Raw genomic sequence first — 21,072 nt, 5'->3', positions numbered from 1 at the left:
AAATTTGTGTCTGCTTACATCCAAAAAATTCCCATTCAATGAACTCTCAGAAAATATGTTCTGCTTTCAGCCAAAAAATGTCCAACCTGTTAACTCTCAGTAGATATGTTCCTGTCTACATCCAACAGAATACAACCACCACAGCACTGTAATTGTGAAACACAAGTTGAAATTTGTTGAAGTAACTTTTATCATTGAAATATTTAACCTAAATGTCTACTCACTATTTAGACTGTCTGAGTCTGTTCCTGAGTCTTGCCTCATCTTGTGGTCAACTTCACCCAACAGATGAGGAGTATCGTCTCCGAACACACTGCATGCATTTTTTATCATAAACTCCACCACTGCGACCACAGAGCTCACGTTGACAGAATAATTAGCCATGTCATCGTGTTTTTGCCACAGCAAACTCGGAGCAATGCAGACGGAGATATTGTTGGCAGTCATCATGTTAACATCTTGATGGTGGTCGATCTGGTACAGCACACTCATGAGAAACTTCAGCAGGAGCTGGTTGCATAGCGGCATTTCATGATACAAACTGCAACAGAATTGTAAACAGAATAAATATACCATCTGATGCATCAGTGAACATTTAGAATTTTTGCAAACTCATGCATAAGCCCTAAAAGAGGGTTCTTTTGGTGGTGGTTCTTTTGGTTTGACCACCGAGGTAAATGCATGTATGTTCTATGTACATTTTTAGTTCGACAAAGAACACTTCACTAACTATCCTGTAAGTTTAATCCCAAAATAATGTATCCAAGTGAACAAAATCTAATTTCAAGGCATACTAACCCTCTGGAGAAGAAACATTATGTGAAATCTATCTTTGACCATCTGTAATATCAGTCTGGTCATAATCTCATAACATTATACTTTAAAATTCCAAAACATTTTCACTAACCAGATCAATTACTCAGTTTTGTAATGCTTTAGACAATCCTTACATTTTTTCTTAATTAAACACACAGAACAGAAATGTCCACCTGTTAAAATGCCAGGCAAAAATTTGAGAACAAACTTAAAATCGCTTTATAAAAAATGAGCGTGTGCTTCCTGCTAAAACATGCCTGCACTTTCCCAAATGTTTTTAATGAGTCTGCAACCTTCAACAGTCTGGGTCAGGACTTAAGACAAAGACAACAAAGAAGAAAATCATTAGCAATGTTGACACAGCCATATTAAACGCCTACTGTTTTTTCCAATTGTTTCAATTCTTGAAAAGGGACGAAGAAGACAAAGAATGTACGAGTCGGCCTCAGTGTTGAGACTCTCTATACCGAGATGTTTCTCAACTCTTCATTCCAAGCAGGTGGAATGCAGGACAAAGTCCACGACATACTGTCTACCCATCAACTTGTGTTTATTCAAATCCCTCTGTCCATCTTTCAAAGCCAGACCATAGCAAATGTCCTCCAACTATGTCAAGATACTGAAATCCTTTCTTCAAGGTTACTGTTGAGGTGTCAGTGCCACAGTTAGAAATGTTTTAGCATAGGCACATTCTAAATCGTGACTAATGACGTTGTTGTCTGGAGAAAACCAGAAGAGCCTTGTTTGAGTCCTAAGACCTAATTCTTGCCTATGTTACAAGTCAGATTCCGTAAACAACATACTGGTAAATGTTTGAAAGTGTGATCTGGGACTTCAGTAAACGAGGTGCTAATTACAAGGCCAAGTTTACTAATATGACTAAGCTTAGCTCAAAATACAAGACTGTGCAAAGCTAATACCCACACATGCCGACATGACGAAGGTGTTGACTTGTAAACAGTGGCCAGGCTTGCTAACTGGTAAATAGTATCTCAGGCACTTTTTCACAAAGGTGAGCTTCACACAGAAAATAGCCTACGCAAATACACAAATTACGACCCCAATATCTTTCGTCCCAGTTGTCACATAGCTGCATTGTCCATGAGTGGATTATTTAAGGTTAAGAAAACCGTGCAAAGATAATGTTTCTAGCAGTTGATGATAAAAAATTAGGCTGTTACAAATTTCAAGAATGATGTCATCTGCTGAAAATACATGTGTTTGTGTCTGAACCTGACGAGTCTGTTTGTAATTATCTGGCACTCACTCTATAACACGCGACAGATGCTCGTGTTCATCTTCTATCTCAACAGTCTTCACCCACTGTTCATAGAGGTTTTCTCCCAGAAGGCAACTCGGAAGTGTTCGGAAATATTCCTGAAATGAAAGATGTATTCATTTAAATTCATCTACCTTTTATAAATATTACAAAAAAATTACCAACATACTGGTACTGCAAATGTTTCAGAAAAAATCCTTCACAGAAGTTACAATGTAAAATGACTGGAAAAAAAAATGTTATGGATAAATCAATGCATTTTCATTAACCTAGCTATCTGTCATGACAAGTTAGATGTAGCCACCTTGTAGCTGGAATGCTGCTAACTGCCGTGTTAAACTGCAGCCAACCAACCAATGTTAGTTGCAAGGAAAGTCTTACCTTGACAAGTGAACCAATCAGATAGCGGGAGTACTGGTCAAGGCTGACCTCGTCCTCACTGTCCAACTTTTGTCGCAATTCACGAATCTGACGTGCATTTGCCGACTTCCGCAATATGCCACCAGTGAGGGGTCCCTCTCGGAACAAAATTGTCAATAGTTCCTGAAAAATAATTTGAATAATCAAATGCATGTTGAACTAACTTGCTGATAAATAAAACTTTTGAGATGATACACTTGAACATGCACTTATAAATATAACAAAGATATTATATTTTGAAGGTAGTGATCTAATTATGCCAACATTTTAGAGTTTGTCTGGATTTCAGAAACTTTCCTATCTGATACTGAGAGTGAGTCCATTATAGTTCTGGGAACACAGTCATATGTTTCACAAATATGGAGAATCAAATCAGGATTCATCAAACATTTTAACCACTAGACTACAGTAACACCCAAATTTAGCTGAGAAAAAATATCCATTGACTTTCGCTTAAATTTTTTTTCACAGACTTACCATGATAGCTTTGGGTGGTTGGGAGTGTTCGTCACAGACTTCTTCCAGTGGACGTTCGAACAACTTCCCAGGCTTGCTGTTGCCTGGCACTTGTGACTTCTCATCTTTGTTCTTCTTGAACAGAGCCAACAACGGTGACTTTTTGGCTTTCTTCAGTGACTTCTGAGATGTGTCTTCTACAGGAGAGAAATGTCATGGCTACAAACTAGAGTCATGCAAGTGTGTATTTTGTTGCTATTCAGTATCACAAGGTAGAAACTCCAGCCATATTAGAGATTCTGTAAATAATATCTTCACCATGCAAACCAGTGATTGACATTATGAATGTTGAACAATGCTGTAAACTATCACCATGACTACCAGATCTACTTGGTTACCTCTCACATCCCTCATACGTTTCCTGGAACCTACTTTAACTCAGAAACAAAACCTTGAAAGTTATATTTCTGTGAAAATACATGTCATGGTTCAAGAATGGGGATTGTGTTTAATCCTTCTTTTTTAAAATAAATTACTAGGGCACTTCAGTTTAGTATTTACCTGTTATATATCAAGTAAGTAGAATTTGTTATTTTCATAAACAAAACTTTCATGAGAAGAAAGCATACAGAAATTCTGCACTTTTTGAAACCTTCAATGCCTTCATGAATGCAACTGAAATTGCTAGATCTCTGCTGAATAAACCACAAGAAACCTTGACAGTTATTAATTTTACCAATTTGCTCAATGACAAAAGCCGTGACAATACCAGTTTGTAAAGTTTATTTCAAACTGTTAGCATAGTGTTTGTTCTCCAAATTCCCATCGATTGTATTCCCTGCCACAAGGAAATACAAATCTGTCGAAGTCTTTCAATAAATCGGACATAACTTTGTCCAGAAATTGAGGCAGGCATTGTCAGACGTCATGAAGACAATGGCAGACGTGGCTGGAGAGAACAAGGGGAACCGTGTACATAAAACGACAACTCATCGCCATCAAATTAAAAGCATTCAACAGCACGTTATCCTTTGAGGGTCACAACCTACTGATCAGAGGTCATTGCCAGTCGTTAGACAGCAAGAAGTGAAATAAACTTCAAACATTGTGGTCAGCTTGATCACACATGCCAACTAACAGGCGGACAACTGGACAAACAACAAGCCAAGGTCACCATCTTTCTAGCCCATGATCGTTAGCTAGTATAGAGGAGGGGCTCCGGAGTTTGCTGCCAATTAAAACACTGGTCTAATTGTGGTTTGATTGTTTGACTATTTTAGTCATCTCGCAAATAACTGCTCAAGTTGGCCTGATTTTGTGGTAAACATTTAATCTATTTTAAAACTGACAAGTGACTTTGAATTAACACAACTTATGGCACAAAGTCACATTTTGATTTGTTTATTTGCATCTTTTGTCCAGTTTTATCTGGGGAAGAGCCCTTTAAAGTGAGAGTGATGACCTCAGGTGTTGTTTCCTATAATGAAAATGCACAGCCAAAAAATCAGATGAGTTTGGTCTGGATCAAACACCACAGTGTTACATGTTTAGCTTGATAATGATATAAGAATCTACATCAAAATTCGCTCAGCATAATAAACAAGAAGTTGTAATCCATAAAGCTGTATGTTTCATTTTTTTTCCCACCACAATGTTGTTTTGCAGATTCAGATCTCATTTGACATGTCTCAGAGGATCTTGTGTAGAAAAGCTCATCGCTCTGTATTTCAAGTCAAAGTAGACTATCCGTTTGCAAGGTGTTTGATAACATTATTTTTATCTAATTACTGGGCCTTCCAAATTATTAAAAGGGTAAATGTTACATCAAGGTATATTCTAAATTCTATTAATTTCAAACATTAATGTGACAGTTTCCAAATACTGATTTTTTTTTTCATGGCAACAAATGTAAGAGGGTTCAAGAAAACATACCACACCTCAATGAATGTATTTATTTTGCCGAACATTAAATTAATATTTTTCTCGGACATGAAACTTGTAATGCTCAAACAGCCATGTGATTATTTCAATATGTTGTTCATCTCATGTTTCACGGAAGTGCTCAGGTGTCCCAGGGTGCATCTGCCATGCAAACATTTGGCCGATTGACACTCCAGCCTGTCGAACTTAGCACCTTGTCACCGGCCTGATGCCTGGACGTGATAGTCTGTATGTAGACGTATCCTGTGTGTCACTCTCAAACAGTGCTTGTATAATGGCCATATATGTGTCAACACTGCGATTGATCCCACAAGTTTGATATCCTCACTACTCCCTGCATTACAGTCGTAATGAGAATATAATCTTGCTGTTTCAATAAACTATTTGAACCTTTTCTGTTTTTTTTGGTAAATGGATTTGAAATGTGCTTTGTCACAATAAACTAGTTTCTGGATGAAATTGGCTGTATTTTGTTATTATTCAGGGAAGTCAAAGGTCACCAAGATATTTACCAGAGGTTTCAATCATAATAACATATGCAATGACACTATCATGAATCAATTAAGAGAGATCATTGTAATCCATTATGGATTCTGAGAGCATTCTGGAATCTGAGGTTTCAAATCAGAAAACTCCATAACAACTACATCAAATTTCAATTAGGTTTAAATTTTTAAAATTGAAACATACACCTTTAAGGTTTAATTATTAAAACTTAACAACTAGGGGTTTCCAATTACAATACAAAGCAACCACTTGATTCATGTTAAAAAAGATGCTCTAAATGATTTTTGAGACAGCACTGACAAACCACAGGTTCAAATCACAACAGCACACAACTGAAAATATCAGCTACATGATTCAATGACAAGACAAGCCACTCATTCAGTATGAAGGATTTCACCTGAAACTCCACACTTACCAAGACTGTGTTTCTTCGGGGACTTCTTGTGTTTGAGAATGAACTCCACTTTAGAATTAGAGGACTCTTCCATTATGGAATCCATATTGGACAAGACTTCGCTGTCTACATCCCCCTTTGGCTTCAGCAGGTCGCGCACATGGCTCAACTTGATGGCGTACGGGTACTCATGACCTGAAAGCACGAAAAGTTTTTAGATTGGAATATGTTGTTGACTTTGTGGCATAAAAAGAGGAATGTTATTGTTTAAAGGTTGGATTTCCTTAACAGATTTTGTCAGTTGTTTTACAGTCAGCAATGTTAAGCCACATAATGGATGCCTGTAAACAATCAAACCTGGTCCAAACCAGTGATTGATGTGAAGAAGCTCCCCCTTACCAATTCATCTGAGCTCAAGGAGTGGTAGGGTGGCCCAGTGGTTAAAGCCTCTACTCACCATGCCGAGGACCTGGGTTTGATTCCCCACATGGGTTGAAAGTATGAAGCATATTTCTGGTCTTTCCAGAATATAGCTGGAATATTGCTAAAAGCGGCATAAAACCCAACTCACTCACTCATTTGGTTTAAGGTTTACAGTCTCTGATTTAGTCAGCTGTTACAACAGAAATCTAATCTGGACAAATATTTTAACAACTAGATCTTGGTTTCAGTGTTTGCGCGTCTCATAGTTTCTTAATGAATTAGAATGTCACTCAACTGAAACAAACCTACATTTCCTAACAGATACAAATGTGAAGAATGTGAAGTCATGAGTGAGTAGAATATTATCCCACCATTTTAATAAAAATGTGGGGACAAAATCACAACCATCTCTGGGTTGTAACAACATTAAATCATCCCTGTATTATGAACTAATGATTTTATACATGATATTTCATAATGACATATCTAACACAATAGCCCAATCAGCTATGACTCACGTTCCACTGCTGGTACATCCGACAATGGGGTCACCTCCAACACATAGTGAAATCGACAACACAAACAAAACATGGCCAAACTCGACACAAAATCCAAAAATATGATTAAAATGTCTCTGATGGGATCTAGAGTACGACATATCTCATTGTTCTGGCCACTGTGCCTCTCTCACTGACGTCACTACTCCTCAGATAAGACAGCTGTCAGCCTGGCTAACTATCCCACAATTTCCGCAGATTTCATTCATTGTTCCAAAAGATATACTATATAGTTCCAATCAAAAACAAACAGGAGTTTTTCCCAAGTGGTCACATGTCTTGGATGAGTTACAGATCAAACATCAGCAGCATGAAGTTTCATATTGCTTTGCAGTTTCATGCAGTTGATGACAGGTAAGATTTCATAATCCAGGTATATGATCGTCCAGGTAAGTCATACAGGTAAGATGCTATAATGTTTCTCTATGACGATATACTGAAATGTGTCCATTTGTACCAGGTAGACAGTAGTATTAGTGACAGGCAGTGGCAATCAGCTGATTACAGGTGATAAAATCCGATCTAGGTGACCCTACCTGTCCAGGTGATGCAAAGCTCACTTGAATGATAAAAGTAAAACCTGTGATTGGCAAGATGTAAGTTAGCAGGTGTAATGGTCTCAAATAGGTTTTCTGCTCAAATTATGTTGATAGTTTACAAAAACAGGTACATAACCTACATATTTCATCAGAACTGAACAACAATCTTTGAAAATATTAAACCACAATGTCACTTGTAACCAAAAATCTTTGAAATTAATGAGTGAGTGAGTCTGTAAATAATCACTGACATTTTAAAATATTGATATTTTTTATTGCTGCTTCCTATCTAATACAAATGTTAAATCATGCTAGAAATGTCCTAAATGCACCAGTACCTATTATTTTGGCATAAGTCACTAATCTGATAATCACAAACTTGATGGTTGACAAATTTCACAGTGTCAGAGTGAACACCTGGCCACAGGTACCTTGTTTCATAATTGAATTGTCTTAATAAACCAGTTTTTTGTTTACAAACTGGCCAGGTTCAGCCTCAGGACAATGACCACCAATAACTGACCACTGTGATGTCATTTCATTGTCTGCTAGGATACAACATCAGAATACTCCAACTTAACAAGATTAGAGTTCCCTCACTACCAAAACAAAGTGATTAATTACCATGTTCCTCAATATCAGCAAACCTCTTGAACAAGGCACATAATTCAAATCTGACCGGTAACCTCAGGTGATAAAGGATTTGCATCAGAAGGTGATTACGACAGATTAAGCTACTGGCCATAAAATAATGCCGTACAGATACAAATGGTTCAGATATCAGAGTTGACATAAATCTCTCAAAGTAAAAAATATTGTTTCAGGTGTTTGAGTCAGGAGTCTATTCAGACTTGAATTGTCAAATGCTTGAAATGCAAAAGAAAAAAACCAAAACAAAACAAAAAACAAAAAAACTGAAACTCACCATCTCCCACAAAACAAACTTGACTGTTCCATGATGTCAATAAACTAATATATGACTAAAAAAACATTATTGACTTATTCAACATATATATGAGTCACCAATGTCTACACATTAACCAGCTAAAGTGTCTTCTGTCAACCAATAAGACTTGTTAAAATTCCTGGACAAATTCCTTTGACAACACATTTTATCAAAGCAGTAAATGAGAAGAATTATCTCAAAAGAAGGTTCCATTTAAACAGAAATATTATACTTCTTGTGAAACAAAGTTACATTAACCAGCTAAAGTGTCTACTGTCGAAAGATGCAAACTTGTTCACATCATCAAGTTTAACCAACAACATATGCTTCAGTCACACAGTGAACAGGGATGGTTATATCACAAGAAGGCAGCTTTATCTGAAATAATATTTTTATCATGAAACAATGTTCAAATAATTACTGACGATAATCCTACTGACAGACACCCTACAAACCTCTCAATACGCATAGCTTTTAGAAGTGATGCATATAAACATTACACAGATGTGATATAGATATAGATCATGATACAGATGATATGGCTTTAAAAATACATCTCATTATCTCTCTGTGTTTATACTCTTATCGATGCAATGATGCTGGACTTTGGACAACTATCACCAGACAGTATTATATATAACTATCAATACAACGACCAATGAGTCATTTACAGCTGATATTAATTAGGCTTCTTTACTTGTCCTCCAAAGAAATGCAACCACCGTCTTTAAGAATGGATTTTACTTTTTCTTGTTATAAACTTACATAAAACTGATGCTAAAACCAGTGTCATTACTCATTGTATTGTCAATTAAAGTATTATAACACAAGGCATAAATGTGTTGTCATGGTAACCCTACCCTATTACAGAAAAAGGTACCAGTAATTTACAGAAAAAATGTCCTTCCACTTAATTCAATACATTTATTACTGTTTTATACAAATTGAAACTGGAATAAAAAATATATGTTATTCCATAGGTGTCATTCACAAACTTACGTTTTGGTAGCATTTCCTGGCAGTAAGTTTGACCACACTGACATCCAGCTTCATGCATTAAAGAAGTCGGCAATAATGATAGCATCCTGGCAGAGTCAGGCAGTTTCCACTTTAAAAACAAGTGGTCAATTTTGTTGACCAGTTTCAAGGTCTCTCACTGCCAATAGCCTTCCCTGTTTCGTCCGATTCCAATCAGAAGCAACATGACAACCGTGCTTCGTGATTTGAGCACAAGTGAGGCCCAAAAGTCAATACGCTGTCTTACTTATGCCAAACACTGGACCATGACTTTTCAATGAGGTCTGCTGTCCAACCGAATGAAGGACTGCTCGTCCATGTATGTTTTAGGGACCATATTCTAAAAGGCTAATCTTCCCCATAATGGTGCTCCTTCTGTGCTGTGTCGGTGGAGTGTAGCGAACACAACATATCTGACGTAGAACGCATGACCATGACAGTTCGACAAAATAGGCAGAATGTTCACCGAGATTGCAAAACTATTATTGTGGGTGGAGTCACACTTCAAACAACGCACTAGGTACATCTGTCTTTAAAGTGGTTTTGATTGAAAAGGACATATATAAAATAACTGTCACACCCGTGTCGGTCTTACAAAGGGAAAGTGACATTTGAACCTATTTCAGGGTTTTGAAATGTTAAATAAAATCTTATTGATTATGAATGGTTGTAAAGAAAGCGGCACGTGCTGTTTAAGGATTGTATGACCTTTAGTGTGGAAGAAAAGATATGGTTTACCAGTATATCTTGTGTTTTCTGGGTGTTTGAATATGCTTACAAATCACAACACTAAAACTTGAATACTCTCATGGCTGACACACTTACATATCTTAACAGGTCTTATCTATACAGACAAGCCAAACACCTAATTCACCATGCACCATGACATGAAAGTACTTTAATGTCCATCTCGACTAGCTTAGTGCATGGCCATAATGGAGCTGATTTGTTAATAAGGGTGGACACAAGAGGGGTGTACTGACATCTACCACTGACATACAAATACCATTCCTTTGAAAAAGTTCTGAACTTGTCAAAGAAAAAGACTGAGCAAAATCTGTCAATTAAAATGGACCGAAACTATCAAAGAACAGGACTGAACAAAATCTGTCAAAGAAAAGGTCTGACTCTGTCAAAGAAAAGGTCTGAACCTAGTAAAAGAAAATTACTGGGCCTGATCTAGAACAAAATCTGTCACACAAGGTCTGAAGCTATAAAATTACTCCATTACATAGACAGAACCGATCTACCACAAACACTGAACCAAGTCAATATGGACTGAGCAATGTTGACACCAGGACTGAAACAATCAAAATGGATTGAATTTGGGGAGAATTTCATAATTTCACACAAAGAGTAAAATACCCTTGTTTCTTAATGTACTGAGTCATGAACAAAGGAGGTCTGAACCTTGCATCAACAATGTTCATCCTGAAGCACATCCTGTCTACCTCAAAGCCAGTAACTGTTATCTCCTCCTAAATGGCACAGGGTGCAACCTGCATATACACAAAACTCACTCTCGACTGCAGAATTCTGCAGGACCCATGTGGTGTACAGAGCTTTATCAGCATGCTTTCATGTACTATGATACAACCGTCACGTTAATGCACACGTGGACAATTACTAGTACCTCTGGTAACATCTCTGATATCAATGTATAAGACTATATTTAACTATATTTGATTAAAATAGCTCTTTTTAAAAAAACTAAACATATTTGTTTAATGTGTCCATAATAAATACATTTGAAAAACTGAAATGAATTTTTACACACAATCATAATATTGTACATAATTTGATATGGTAAATGCATTAATTATTTTTAACATCTTAATAATTTGTTTTGAAATGAAATATGTTTACATTTTATCTTTTCTAATGATTTAAAATAACTGTCAAACTTATCCACTAATAACAGCTTAAAAACTTGATCAACCTGCATAAACAAACAATGTTATATGGTAACTAGTATATGAATTATTTTTAACATTCCAATACTTTGATTAGAAAATATAAACATATTAGTTCACATTTAAAAAAAGTCATGTTATTTTGACTAATAAAAACACAAAAAACCTAAATAAACAAAATATTCTATTTTTCATTGATAAAGGGGACAAAAGAGCACCCACTGTTAACCTGTATTCATACACACTAGAATAGAGGCTTATTGTGACAAAAAACATGGCTTGGAGAGAAAAGTGCCTGTGTCTACTGACTGACAGGCCAAGCTGACAGATTTATGTAGGCTGGGTCATGTAGGGGTATGATCTGATGGTGAGGGGATCCGTGAGGGGATTGCCAGAGGGAATTTGGGTTAGAATGAGCTGATTTATGAGGCAAAAAACAATGTGAATTGTTTAACTGAACTCCAAACAAAGCAATGACCAGTTGAACAAATACTGACCAACAATTGCAAAGAAGTATTGACCAACATGTAAACAAATACTGAGAAAAGAACAAATAATTACTGACCAATGATAGCAAGCTGCATATTGCAAATTCTAAAATAGGATTACCTAGTTTAAAATCTTATCTCTATTTATATATAAAAAAAATAACATATAAAGTGTTGTTTTTCTGGTCAAGACTAAACAATAAAGTGGGTGAGTATAGTTTCATGCCACTCTGGCAGTATTCTAGTATCACCAGAAATGGACAAACCAGAAATGGGCAATTAATACCCATGTGGGATATCAAACTTGGGTCTTTGGTGTAATGAGTGACTGCTTTAACCACTTGACTATGCCACTGCCCCAAAACAATAAAGGAGCAGTTCAAGCTTCTTTAAACAAATGACTTACCTATGAGTGGATAGATTGTTTCCCTTCCCGTCAACACCCACAGCTGATAATCCTTTTGTTCACTCTCCTGTAACAAAGGTAAAAATCATACAGAAAACAGTGCATAATAAAAAAAATCAATTGAATTCTAACATCAAATGCTGATCATACATACACTACACTGTAAATCTGTAAAACCATTAACTTCTCTGAGTGGCATATTTAGAAGTTGGTGAATCAGGCAAGGACTATGGATGCCTGACAATGATGCAAGAATCTGTATCGAAGGCTTGCCTCACCCAAATAAAGAAGTTGTTCATCCATAAAGTTTGTCCTTATCTGTAAACCCATGACTTGCCCCTTTCTCGAAGCATGCGCCAGTCTATTTATGGACATTTACCTCGTCTACCGTATAAAGATAACAACATTACTCATTGATTTTGACATGCTACATCCTGCTAGATATGTCAATACTTTGTCAACAGTTCACTTTCATTTTCTGAACTAAAGTTTTAAAATTTGTTTTCGAAATTTCTAAAACAGAGCTCATACAAACAGCAAACACTACCAATACTGTATGTGATATTGTTTCATGAATTCTAATTATGAATAAATGTCACATATGTCATTAAAAATCGTTCATATAAAACCCCTTCCAGTAGAAGATGCTAACATCTCCAATAACTTTAGCTATTTAGTTTTATCACTACAGTCTTATTAAGTGAATCATAATTATAATTAGTATTATAGATACATAGTAACATAAATTATATAATTACACATTTCATAAAATATGTCAGTCACAAAAATAACATATTCCTGTAAATCACTGAACCATGTTGATAAATCTTGAACTACAAAAATTTGTCCCTGGTCTGTCAGAACAATATTCCAATGAACTTGGTAAATAAATTCCAAGTGAAAGATGATGAAATGATGACATCAGTATTACATCAAAACACTAACTATTTGTCTACCAAAGCACATTCAAATACTTTTAGGAATAAATATTCAAAAGTTAAATAGACTGATATCATGCCCATTGAAACAACTTCATGTGACTAGTTATAAAACATAATATAATTTAACACTGTACCTTCAGTTTGTGCAAAAAGCTGAGACTTTTTGACAGTAGTTTGGGCCCCATGCATGGCATAGCTATGATTTACTACAACCACAAACTACAGCATCCATGCAAACAATGACGGCACAATAGTCAACTCCATCGACACAATCCAACAGTATAGAAATCCGATATGAAAGCTCCAGCACTGAAAATCTCGATCCGAGCAATAATGCTTGTTCAATCTCATATAAAACAAATGTGTCCCAAATCGGCCTCGTGGGGACCAACCGCTAGTTATGTCAACAGGTTAATCCAAAAATGTCTCCGGTAAACACAGTAGTCTCCCTTTACAACAGCAGCTCAACAGGTACTGTTGGCCATGTGCTGTCGGTCAGCAGTGATTTGAGGGTGTGGATCATGAGGGGGTTATTTCCAGACTCTTGACACACAGTCTGGACCTAGCTAGATCTACCAATGGACAGAGGCAATCTCAACAGTCCTGAAGTTAATCCCAGATTTACGAGGGAGATTAGCCCCCCTCCCCCAGGTTTAACGAAGACTTGCCAATTAGCAGGCAATTAACAGAACAGGATAATTGATGTTTTCCAACCTAACAGTACCTTGTTCTTCTGGGGTTTATCTAATTGCTGACTTCCTATTGTTGGAATAACACAGGGCAGCCAGTTGGGCCACCCATTGTTCTCTATGCAGCTACTGTCTGGCTTAAAACAATCCAGGCCAGGACAACAATGGGGCAATTCTATCAATTAAAACATATATATCCTCAGATTGTTTGAAGCCTTGTCTGCCCTTAATGACAGTTAAAGGTAACATAGTATTGGTTATATTGTTCCAGGGGTGAAATCTGGAAACATGTTAGTGATCTTAACACTAAACCAGAGTTTGAGGATTTTCACTTTTTTATGACTACTTCAAGTCTTGTGTTAACGGGTACATCTGTTTTTTTTAACAATACTTACATTTTATACAAGATTTTCATTTACATTTCTTTTACACCTTAATTTTATTTTTATTCGTTTAATTAGGACATTTATTGTAAAATATTGTAGGTATGAATTTCTGTCTTGTATATTATAAAAACATGACTTATTGCAGTCTTGTTTGTAACAAATGAAAAGTTTAGAAATACTTTTTTAAATTCTGAACGTATTGTATACATACACAATAGCACACCATAAGGAAGATATAGATATATAAACTGATCAGCACAAACCCTGCAAGTTTTTAAAAAATCAAATCTCTTCAAAGTAGGCATTCATATTTATGCTTTCTATCTAAATACTTGACAACAAACCAGAGTTGTGTTTATAAAGTTTAAGTTACCTCTCAGCCATGAAAACTCATGTCGATTTCATACCCATCATTTATTTGACAAGCATTACTTAAAAATGAAATATTTCTGATAAATGCAGAGGCACAGCTTTTTGTCAATATGTATTATGTTTTAGGAGTTCCTATATGGTTAAGTGATTAATTCTGAAATTCACAAAAGTATAAGCACAGTATTTTGTACAATACAAAGCATACAAAAGTCTTCCTGTTAGCTGTGATGTAACTTTGGTCAATTGCAGGTAAGCAACAATTACAGGTAAACCTTACCTGTATTAGGAGTTGTGCCATGCACATCCGCAGCACATCTCTGGCTTCACAGGTGTTATTGACAGTCACAGTACATTTCTGAAAAAAAAGAGATAGCCATATAAAGCAAAGTTAAACATTTGTCAAGTTCTTGCTCTCAGTAACACACCCAGTGGAGTTATACAACTATACATTCAAATACTGCATTTGGCATGCATGGTGCTGTTTTGGGCAATTTGTTTTGACAAAAGGGTAATAAAATATACAACATGCATGCAAGATCATTTAAAATGAAATAACTGAGTCTCATAACCCAATAATTTTGAAAATTATTTTATCTGCACCATTAGCAGACTTGGAACAGACCTGCAACAAGTTTCAACACACTATAGCAGAATTAGAAATACATCCTTCTCTTTAACCTAACAGAAGAAAAAATATTGTGAAACTGCTTAATTTCCGTTATTTAGTGAGATGCCAAATTTCTGCTGTATCTTTTTAAAAAAAATAGCACTTTCACCTGTATTTTGTAAACGATCAGTTCCCTTTGAAACACATATGTCAAGTAATAAAAATAAAGAGCTGTGTCAAGTTTCTGATAAATGCAGTTGAAACTATTTAATTAACCCATGGCAAGACAGTCACATTAACAAATGGCACTAAATGCCAAACAAATTCAATCAACAATCTAAATGATATTGGTTTAATATTTCCAGAACTCTTGGCCACTAAACCTGCCTTGGAGACTGATGTCAAAGGCAATCCATTAAACACATCCTCAAATGTGTCAAACCATTCAATGATATTTGCTTGATATTTTCCCAGGCCTTGCCACTAAGTGAATTTAACTGTTTGTGTACATAAGGGTTAATGGTCATTTGAGTGTATCAGGGACGGCAAGAAAGGTGTTGCCTTAATTGACACCAATAACTTGTTGTATCAACATCTATTGTCTTACTGTTACATGAAGGTAAAGTAGATAGCATACCTGTCACTAGATACTCTGATGAAGCTTAAATACTTGTACAGACAAGTATTTGTTTGCCTACACAATAATGGTATGTGATTTTAATTTAATCATCTTTAAAAAGGAACATTTTACCTCACTGTTCAAATTTTCAATTTTCTTTTTTCATTCATAGGATAGGTAAGTTCATTTCTTTTGCCGACTTCTTCTTGGATAACTGATTATTTTATTGTTTTATTATGCTTTGTTGTGGTGATTTGTTGTGTCTGCTTGTATGACAATCTTATTCAGGACAATGGTTAATGTCAGCCATGTGGTTTTGATTCAAGATGACATATTGATTGTCATGAACAAGGTTGCTCTAATTTTATAACCCATTCTTAATTACAACATATGTGGATATTCCAGAGCAGAATTTATTGATACCATCTGTCTAGATTAAATCTAGTAAACAAGATTTTGCAAAGGAAATCTTCAGCATCAGAGGATATCGTTTTTAAACAATATCAACATTTTTATTACCACTTTTTATGTACATGGGCAGTTATAAAACTGTCTGTATTTGCAATCACAGGATGTCTAAAGCCAGTGAATCATAATTATAGAAAGAAATACTTCATAATTGTCCAGATTGAGTAAATATGGTTCTGTTTAAGGAGATTTCCGTTTCTCAACAGATGGGCTGAACATGAGAGTTTAAACCAACATTCTGGTCAGATGGGGAAGCTTTCTGGTCATTCATGAGAGGTCTCAAAGAGGATATGGCTCTGTTCAGATACAGTCCAGATCATCAAACCTTTATTTAAATGTTGACCTGTTGTAATTTCATGTTTGCTATTAAATCAGATCCGTGCCGAGCCAAGTCCTCCCATATGCCCACATTAGTGGAAAGGCAGTTTTCTTAAACAGATCAATTGTGTTAAGACAATAACATGTGTTTGCAGCCTTCACCTGCCACCTTGTTGAAACAATTTCATTAAAAAACTTTCTTAATTAGTTTATTTTCACGCTAATTGAGTTTAATCAAAAAACTATGGTACACTTGGAGAGTTTAAAGAGACAATTTTCTGCCTTGGTGGCGTTGGCAAATTACAGCAATGCACCAACCTGATCAATATGCCTATTGACAACTTTGAGCTGGGTTGTGCGGGACTCCTCTTTCAACTTCTCTTCCTGAATTTGTCTGGAACAGAGTAAAAGACAATAAAGACCCAGGAAGCTTTTGTTGAGAAGAACTCAGGTTCCTAGACTGTCTCAAAGGTCTTGCCATATCCCCAGACATTTGTAGATTATCATAATCTTGTTAAATTACAACATTTGTATTTCTGAGCACAAGGCAAAAATTCCAACAAAATTCTTTGGAAACAAATATGTACATCTGCATGTGAATTTTATTAAGAAATCTGACTTGGTTTCCGGTATGAATCAAATGTTATCCTTTAAAAAGCTGTTCAGTTGACTTGGTGCACATTGTGAAATGGATCAGAATCTTATTGGCTGGAAGATCATATTACAATGGCTGGTGCACTATGGGTACTGTGACAAGTGACAATCTCCCGTTGGCTACAGGTCAATGCACAAGGTCACCTCACAAGTGCAAATCACAGCATCAGTTTGGCCAGTGTCACAGACAGGTATTACGCAGTCAAACAACATCAAACAATCAAGCAGTCCCTAGAACGGATTTCAAAACATCACAGGAATCTCGATGATCTTTTTCACATCTAATATAACTCAGAAATTAACACTTAGAAATTCTCAATTTTGGAACCATCTTCAGTATGTCAGTATGGGAACTGTACAATGAATTTTGTTTGCTCTAGTCTGACTCTTGTAAAATATCCATACATTCATTTCTGATGTTTGAAAGGCAAGCAAGCGTGAACAAATTACAACAAATAAACAATACAACTGCAATGTCAACTTTTACAAATTCAGTTATGTTAATTCCAACAATTACAGACCATGAATTTCAACAATACAACCGCAATCTCCCCTATAACCCCACATTAAAGCCATGAACCTTTCAACAATATCACACTGTCCCTTTAACAATACCACAACGGAAAGCTCCTTTTAAAGTATTTAACATTATATTACATTATATAATTATAGCAAGACCCCTCAAAACAGTGATGTCCTCTAAATAATATCAATGTCTTTTTCAACAATACAACAGCTATGCTCTTATCAAGAATACAACAGTTATGCGCCTATAAACAGCATAAAAGGTATGCCTCTTTCAACTATACAACAGCTATTCTGCTTTCAACAATACAACTTTAAAACTACTTTAAACAATGCAACATCTATGCTCCTTTTCAATAACACAACCACAAGATCCTTTTCAGTACAACAGCAATATTAATTTTAACAGCACAACAGCAATACCCCTTCTCAACAGTACAACGGCAATGTTCCTTTCAACACCTACACCCAACATTGACAAAACACCACCACAGTGTCAACGTGAACATCACAAAAAAAACAACACCTGACAACTCTCAACTTACGCAGTTAACTTCGTCAGCCATTTCTCTTTGGTTTCAGCATCCTTGAAAGTGGCCACGGTATTGGTGGTTGGCCAGCCAATGACAAACGATCTGTCCTGCGGCCGTGTAAGTTCACTCACTTCCTCAATACAGTTCGCGATCCACACATCACATAACTGTATCCGATGCTTTAACTTGAATGTTGTGTTTGACCTGCAACAAAACACCGATGATATTGTTCATAAACAGACTGATTGAGTATGGTCTTATGTCACTTTTATTAATATTCCAGCAATATCACAGATGGGGATACCAGATAAGGGCTTCACACATTGTACCCATGTGGGGAATCGAACCTGGGTTTCTGTCGTGACAAGTGAATGATTCGACCACTTGGCTACCCCACCACCCCAGTTCAAAAGCAATGTCAATGATTAATTAGAAATCACAGTCAACATGAAACAAACCCAGTATTCTGAAAGATTTGCAAATGACTGCAGTTTCTTAACCTCCATGGTTACCTTTAAATGCTAGTGAAACTTTTTTAAAGGTCTGCCTGCCAAGAATATTGCTAACATGTAAGAAACAGTTATGATGAAACTTTAGGACAAGCTATACAGATATGAAACAACTTCATAAACAAAACAATTGGAAGGAAGTGTTATGGATCTCAACAAACAGGAAGAAAAAAGAACAAGAAATCAACAAAATTGGATGTTCATAAAAACAGGAAACACAACAATCAAAGAATTTTTCGAAGGCCTTGTAAAGTTTGCAATATGTTAGCACAGTGAGATAATTATGCAGACATTGTTTTAAACCAACTCTGATATGAGTGACATATTTGGAAAGCTTTGAACAAGGAATGTGGAGGCAATGGAGGGGGAACCCCTGGCCAAATACCATCAAGTCCCAGCGCAAATACACCCTATCCTTCCTCAAATGAATCTGTTTGTTACGCGATTATAATCAGATGAAGGGTATACTCACTTCTGCTTAGCAATGAGCAGCAGATCGCTGAAGAGGAAAAGGTAGCGATCCTGCGTCTGCATGCCCTGGAATCATAAGCAGACATAAATAGTAGACTTCGGTGCAATAGTACTTGTGGTTTCGAAGTTAAAAGTGACAATTGTTTTTGAAGATTTGCTTACATGGACATTCAACAATTGGGGATTATGACTGACAATCAGGATTATGACTGTGAATGATTAGAGTTATATTATAATTTGTTCACTGGTCCCTCGGGGACCATGGGTTGAGGTACCCCCAATGTTTGTTTATGTTCCTCTTGGGCTCAGGGAACATAAACAAACATCAAGGATACCTCAAACCCATGGTTCCCAAGGGACCAGTGAACAACGTATTTATCTTACTGAACACCTCAATATTAAATTTGAACTGTTTGAAGAATGGGTATCGAATCACACACTTAAGCCAACCTGTGTGAATCAATCTTGCACCTTGCTGTTTTCTTCTCGTAGGTATTGTCTTAGTAAAGTTGCCACGATGTAATTCCCCTTCTTAATATTCACAGGAGCTACATTTGAATGTTTTGTCAAAATTTATTTCTTGGAAAGAGTCAAATGTTTTCATAGCCATCACTAAATTTTGCAGACGACACAAGCACATTTAGAGTTAATTGCAACATAAAAACATCGATAATTTATGTGCATCTTGCGCCAATTAATGTTATTTGAGAAGAAAAAGTCACTACCATGAAGTACCTTGCTGGTACACGGTGTACATTGAAAATAACAGAAGAGCGCTCAGCAAAATAAGACAACAACATTTATGAAATATATATTTGAAAAATTCATTTGTTGACATGGATTCATGTAAAGCTCCATGCTGCACAAGTCTGGGTCATAAAATATAATTTTAGTTCAACACAGGACATTGTTACGGTTTTATGAACATATAGCCTGAAACTGAGGTGCATCACAACACTGCCCCACACATCAGAGTGATTGTATAGCCAGCTCTCCACGGCTTGGATTACAGCACTTGGAGACTAAACACATGAATGGAAACATTTTTTCAGTTTAAGGAGATTTTCTCAATGAAAGTTACACATTATATGACATGTATTTAGTCAGGAAGACTCATCAACAATGGAAACAGGAAAGTAACATAGTAACAATTTCATTATTATATATATATTTGGGTAAAGATTTGGTTTGGTTTGATATAGATTCTTCTCTATATCAAAATGTTGCATCATATATAATATAATAACAAGTTGTCATCCGTAAAGCATATTCATTTCTTATTACTTGCAAACTTCTAAAATGTCCATCAAACAGACCAAAGGAAACAGACGCAAATCCCATGAATGAACAATGTAAGATGTGACTCTTTGACAGGCTGTCTGATGGAACCCTGAGAAGGGGTGTGATTGGCTTCATAATACCAGGGCCTATGTGAATTGTAATCTAGGCTCTGATAAACACTGACTTCTGATGTAATGAAACTGTTAATCTGTATTATGTAACTCACACAGTTTTCTCTTTGGTTTTGAACACAGAAAACATGACTGAAGCCAGTTAACTCTACACAATGCTTGTGTTGTTAGCTTAACTGTTAGGAGCTCAATTGTTCTGCTTTGACTTGGAGCATGAACGAAAGGTGTGATGCCATACATAGAAATTATACCATGCATGATGTCAGAACTATCAATGCACTGGGGGAGGAACCCCTGATGGAACAACCTCAACACTTTCAACAACAAAACTTGAGTTTTCACTGTTGATACATAGCAACAAAAACATTTAGCATCACAAAGATTTGGCGGACATTTTATGTATAGCACCCAATTTCATAGACAATACCCCCATGATAATCACGATTCCTAAAACCTTTTCTCTGTA

The 21,072-nt window shown here is 36.1% G+C and overlaps 1 protein-coding gene across 5 annotated transcripts in view; it reads right to left on the bottom strand.

Annotated features, from left to right (window-relative positions):
* LOC137287666 (rho GTPase-activating protein gacF-like) overlaps positions 1 to 21,072 on the bottom strand; it is a 237,826-nt gene that overhangs the window by 5,040 nt on the left and 211,714 nt on the right. For all 5 annotated transcript variants that reach the window (XM_067820053.1, XM_067820052.1, XM_067820054.1 and 2 more), the window contains 10 exons: positions 19,196 to 19,260; positions 18,227 to 18,418; positions 16,821 to 16,896; positions 14,768 to 14,845; positions 12,103 to 12,169; positions 5,835 to 6,008; positions 2,993 to 3,168; positions 2,477 to 2,638; positions 2,084 to 2,193; positions 225 to 541 (listed from right to left, as the gene is read on the bottom strand). In XM_067820053.1, coding sequence (XP_067676154.1) covers positions 225 to 541; positions 2,084 to 2,193; positions 2,477 to 2,638; positions 2,993 to 3,168; positions 5,835 to 6,008; positions 12,103 to 12,169; positions 14,768 to 14,845; positions 16,821 to 16,896; positions 18,227 to 18,418; positions 19,196 to 19,260 — 1,417 coding nt within the window. The remainder of the gene's footprint in view (positions 1 to 224; positions 542 to 2,083; positions 2,194 to 2,476; positions 2,639 to 2,992; positions 3,169 to 5,834; positions 6,009 to 12,102; positions 12,170 to 14,767; positions 14,846 to 16,820; positions 16,897 to 18,226; positions 18,419 to 19,195; positions 19,261 to 21,072) is intronic.

Source organism: Haliotis asinina, chromosome 6 (genome assembly GCF_037392515.1).
Source record: "Haliotis asinina isolate JCU_RB_2024 chromosome 6, JCU_Hal_asi_v2, whole genome shotgun sequence".
NCBI classification, from domain to species: Eukaryota; Metazoa; Mollusca; class Gastropoda; order Lepetellida; family Haliotidae; genus Haliotis; species Haliotis asinina.
Note: the sequence above shows the minus strand (reverse complement) of the source record. Positions and strands in the feature narration are given on the sequence as shown.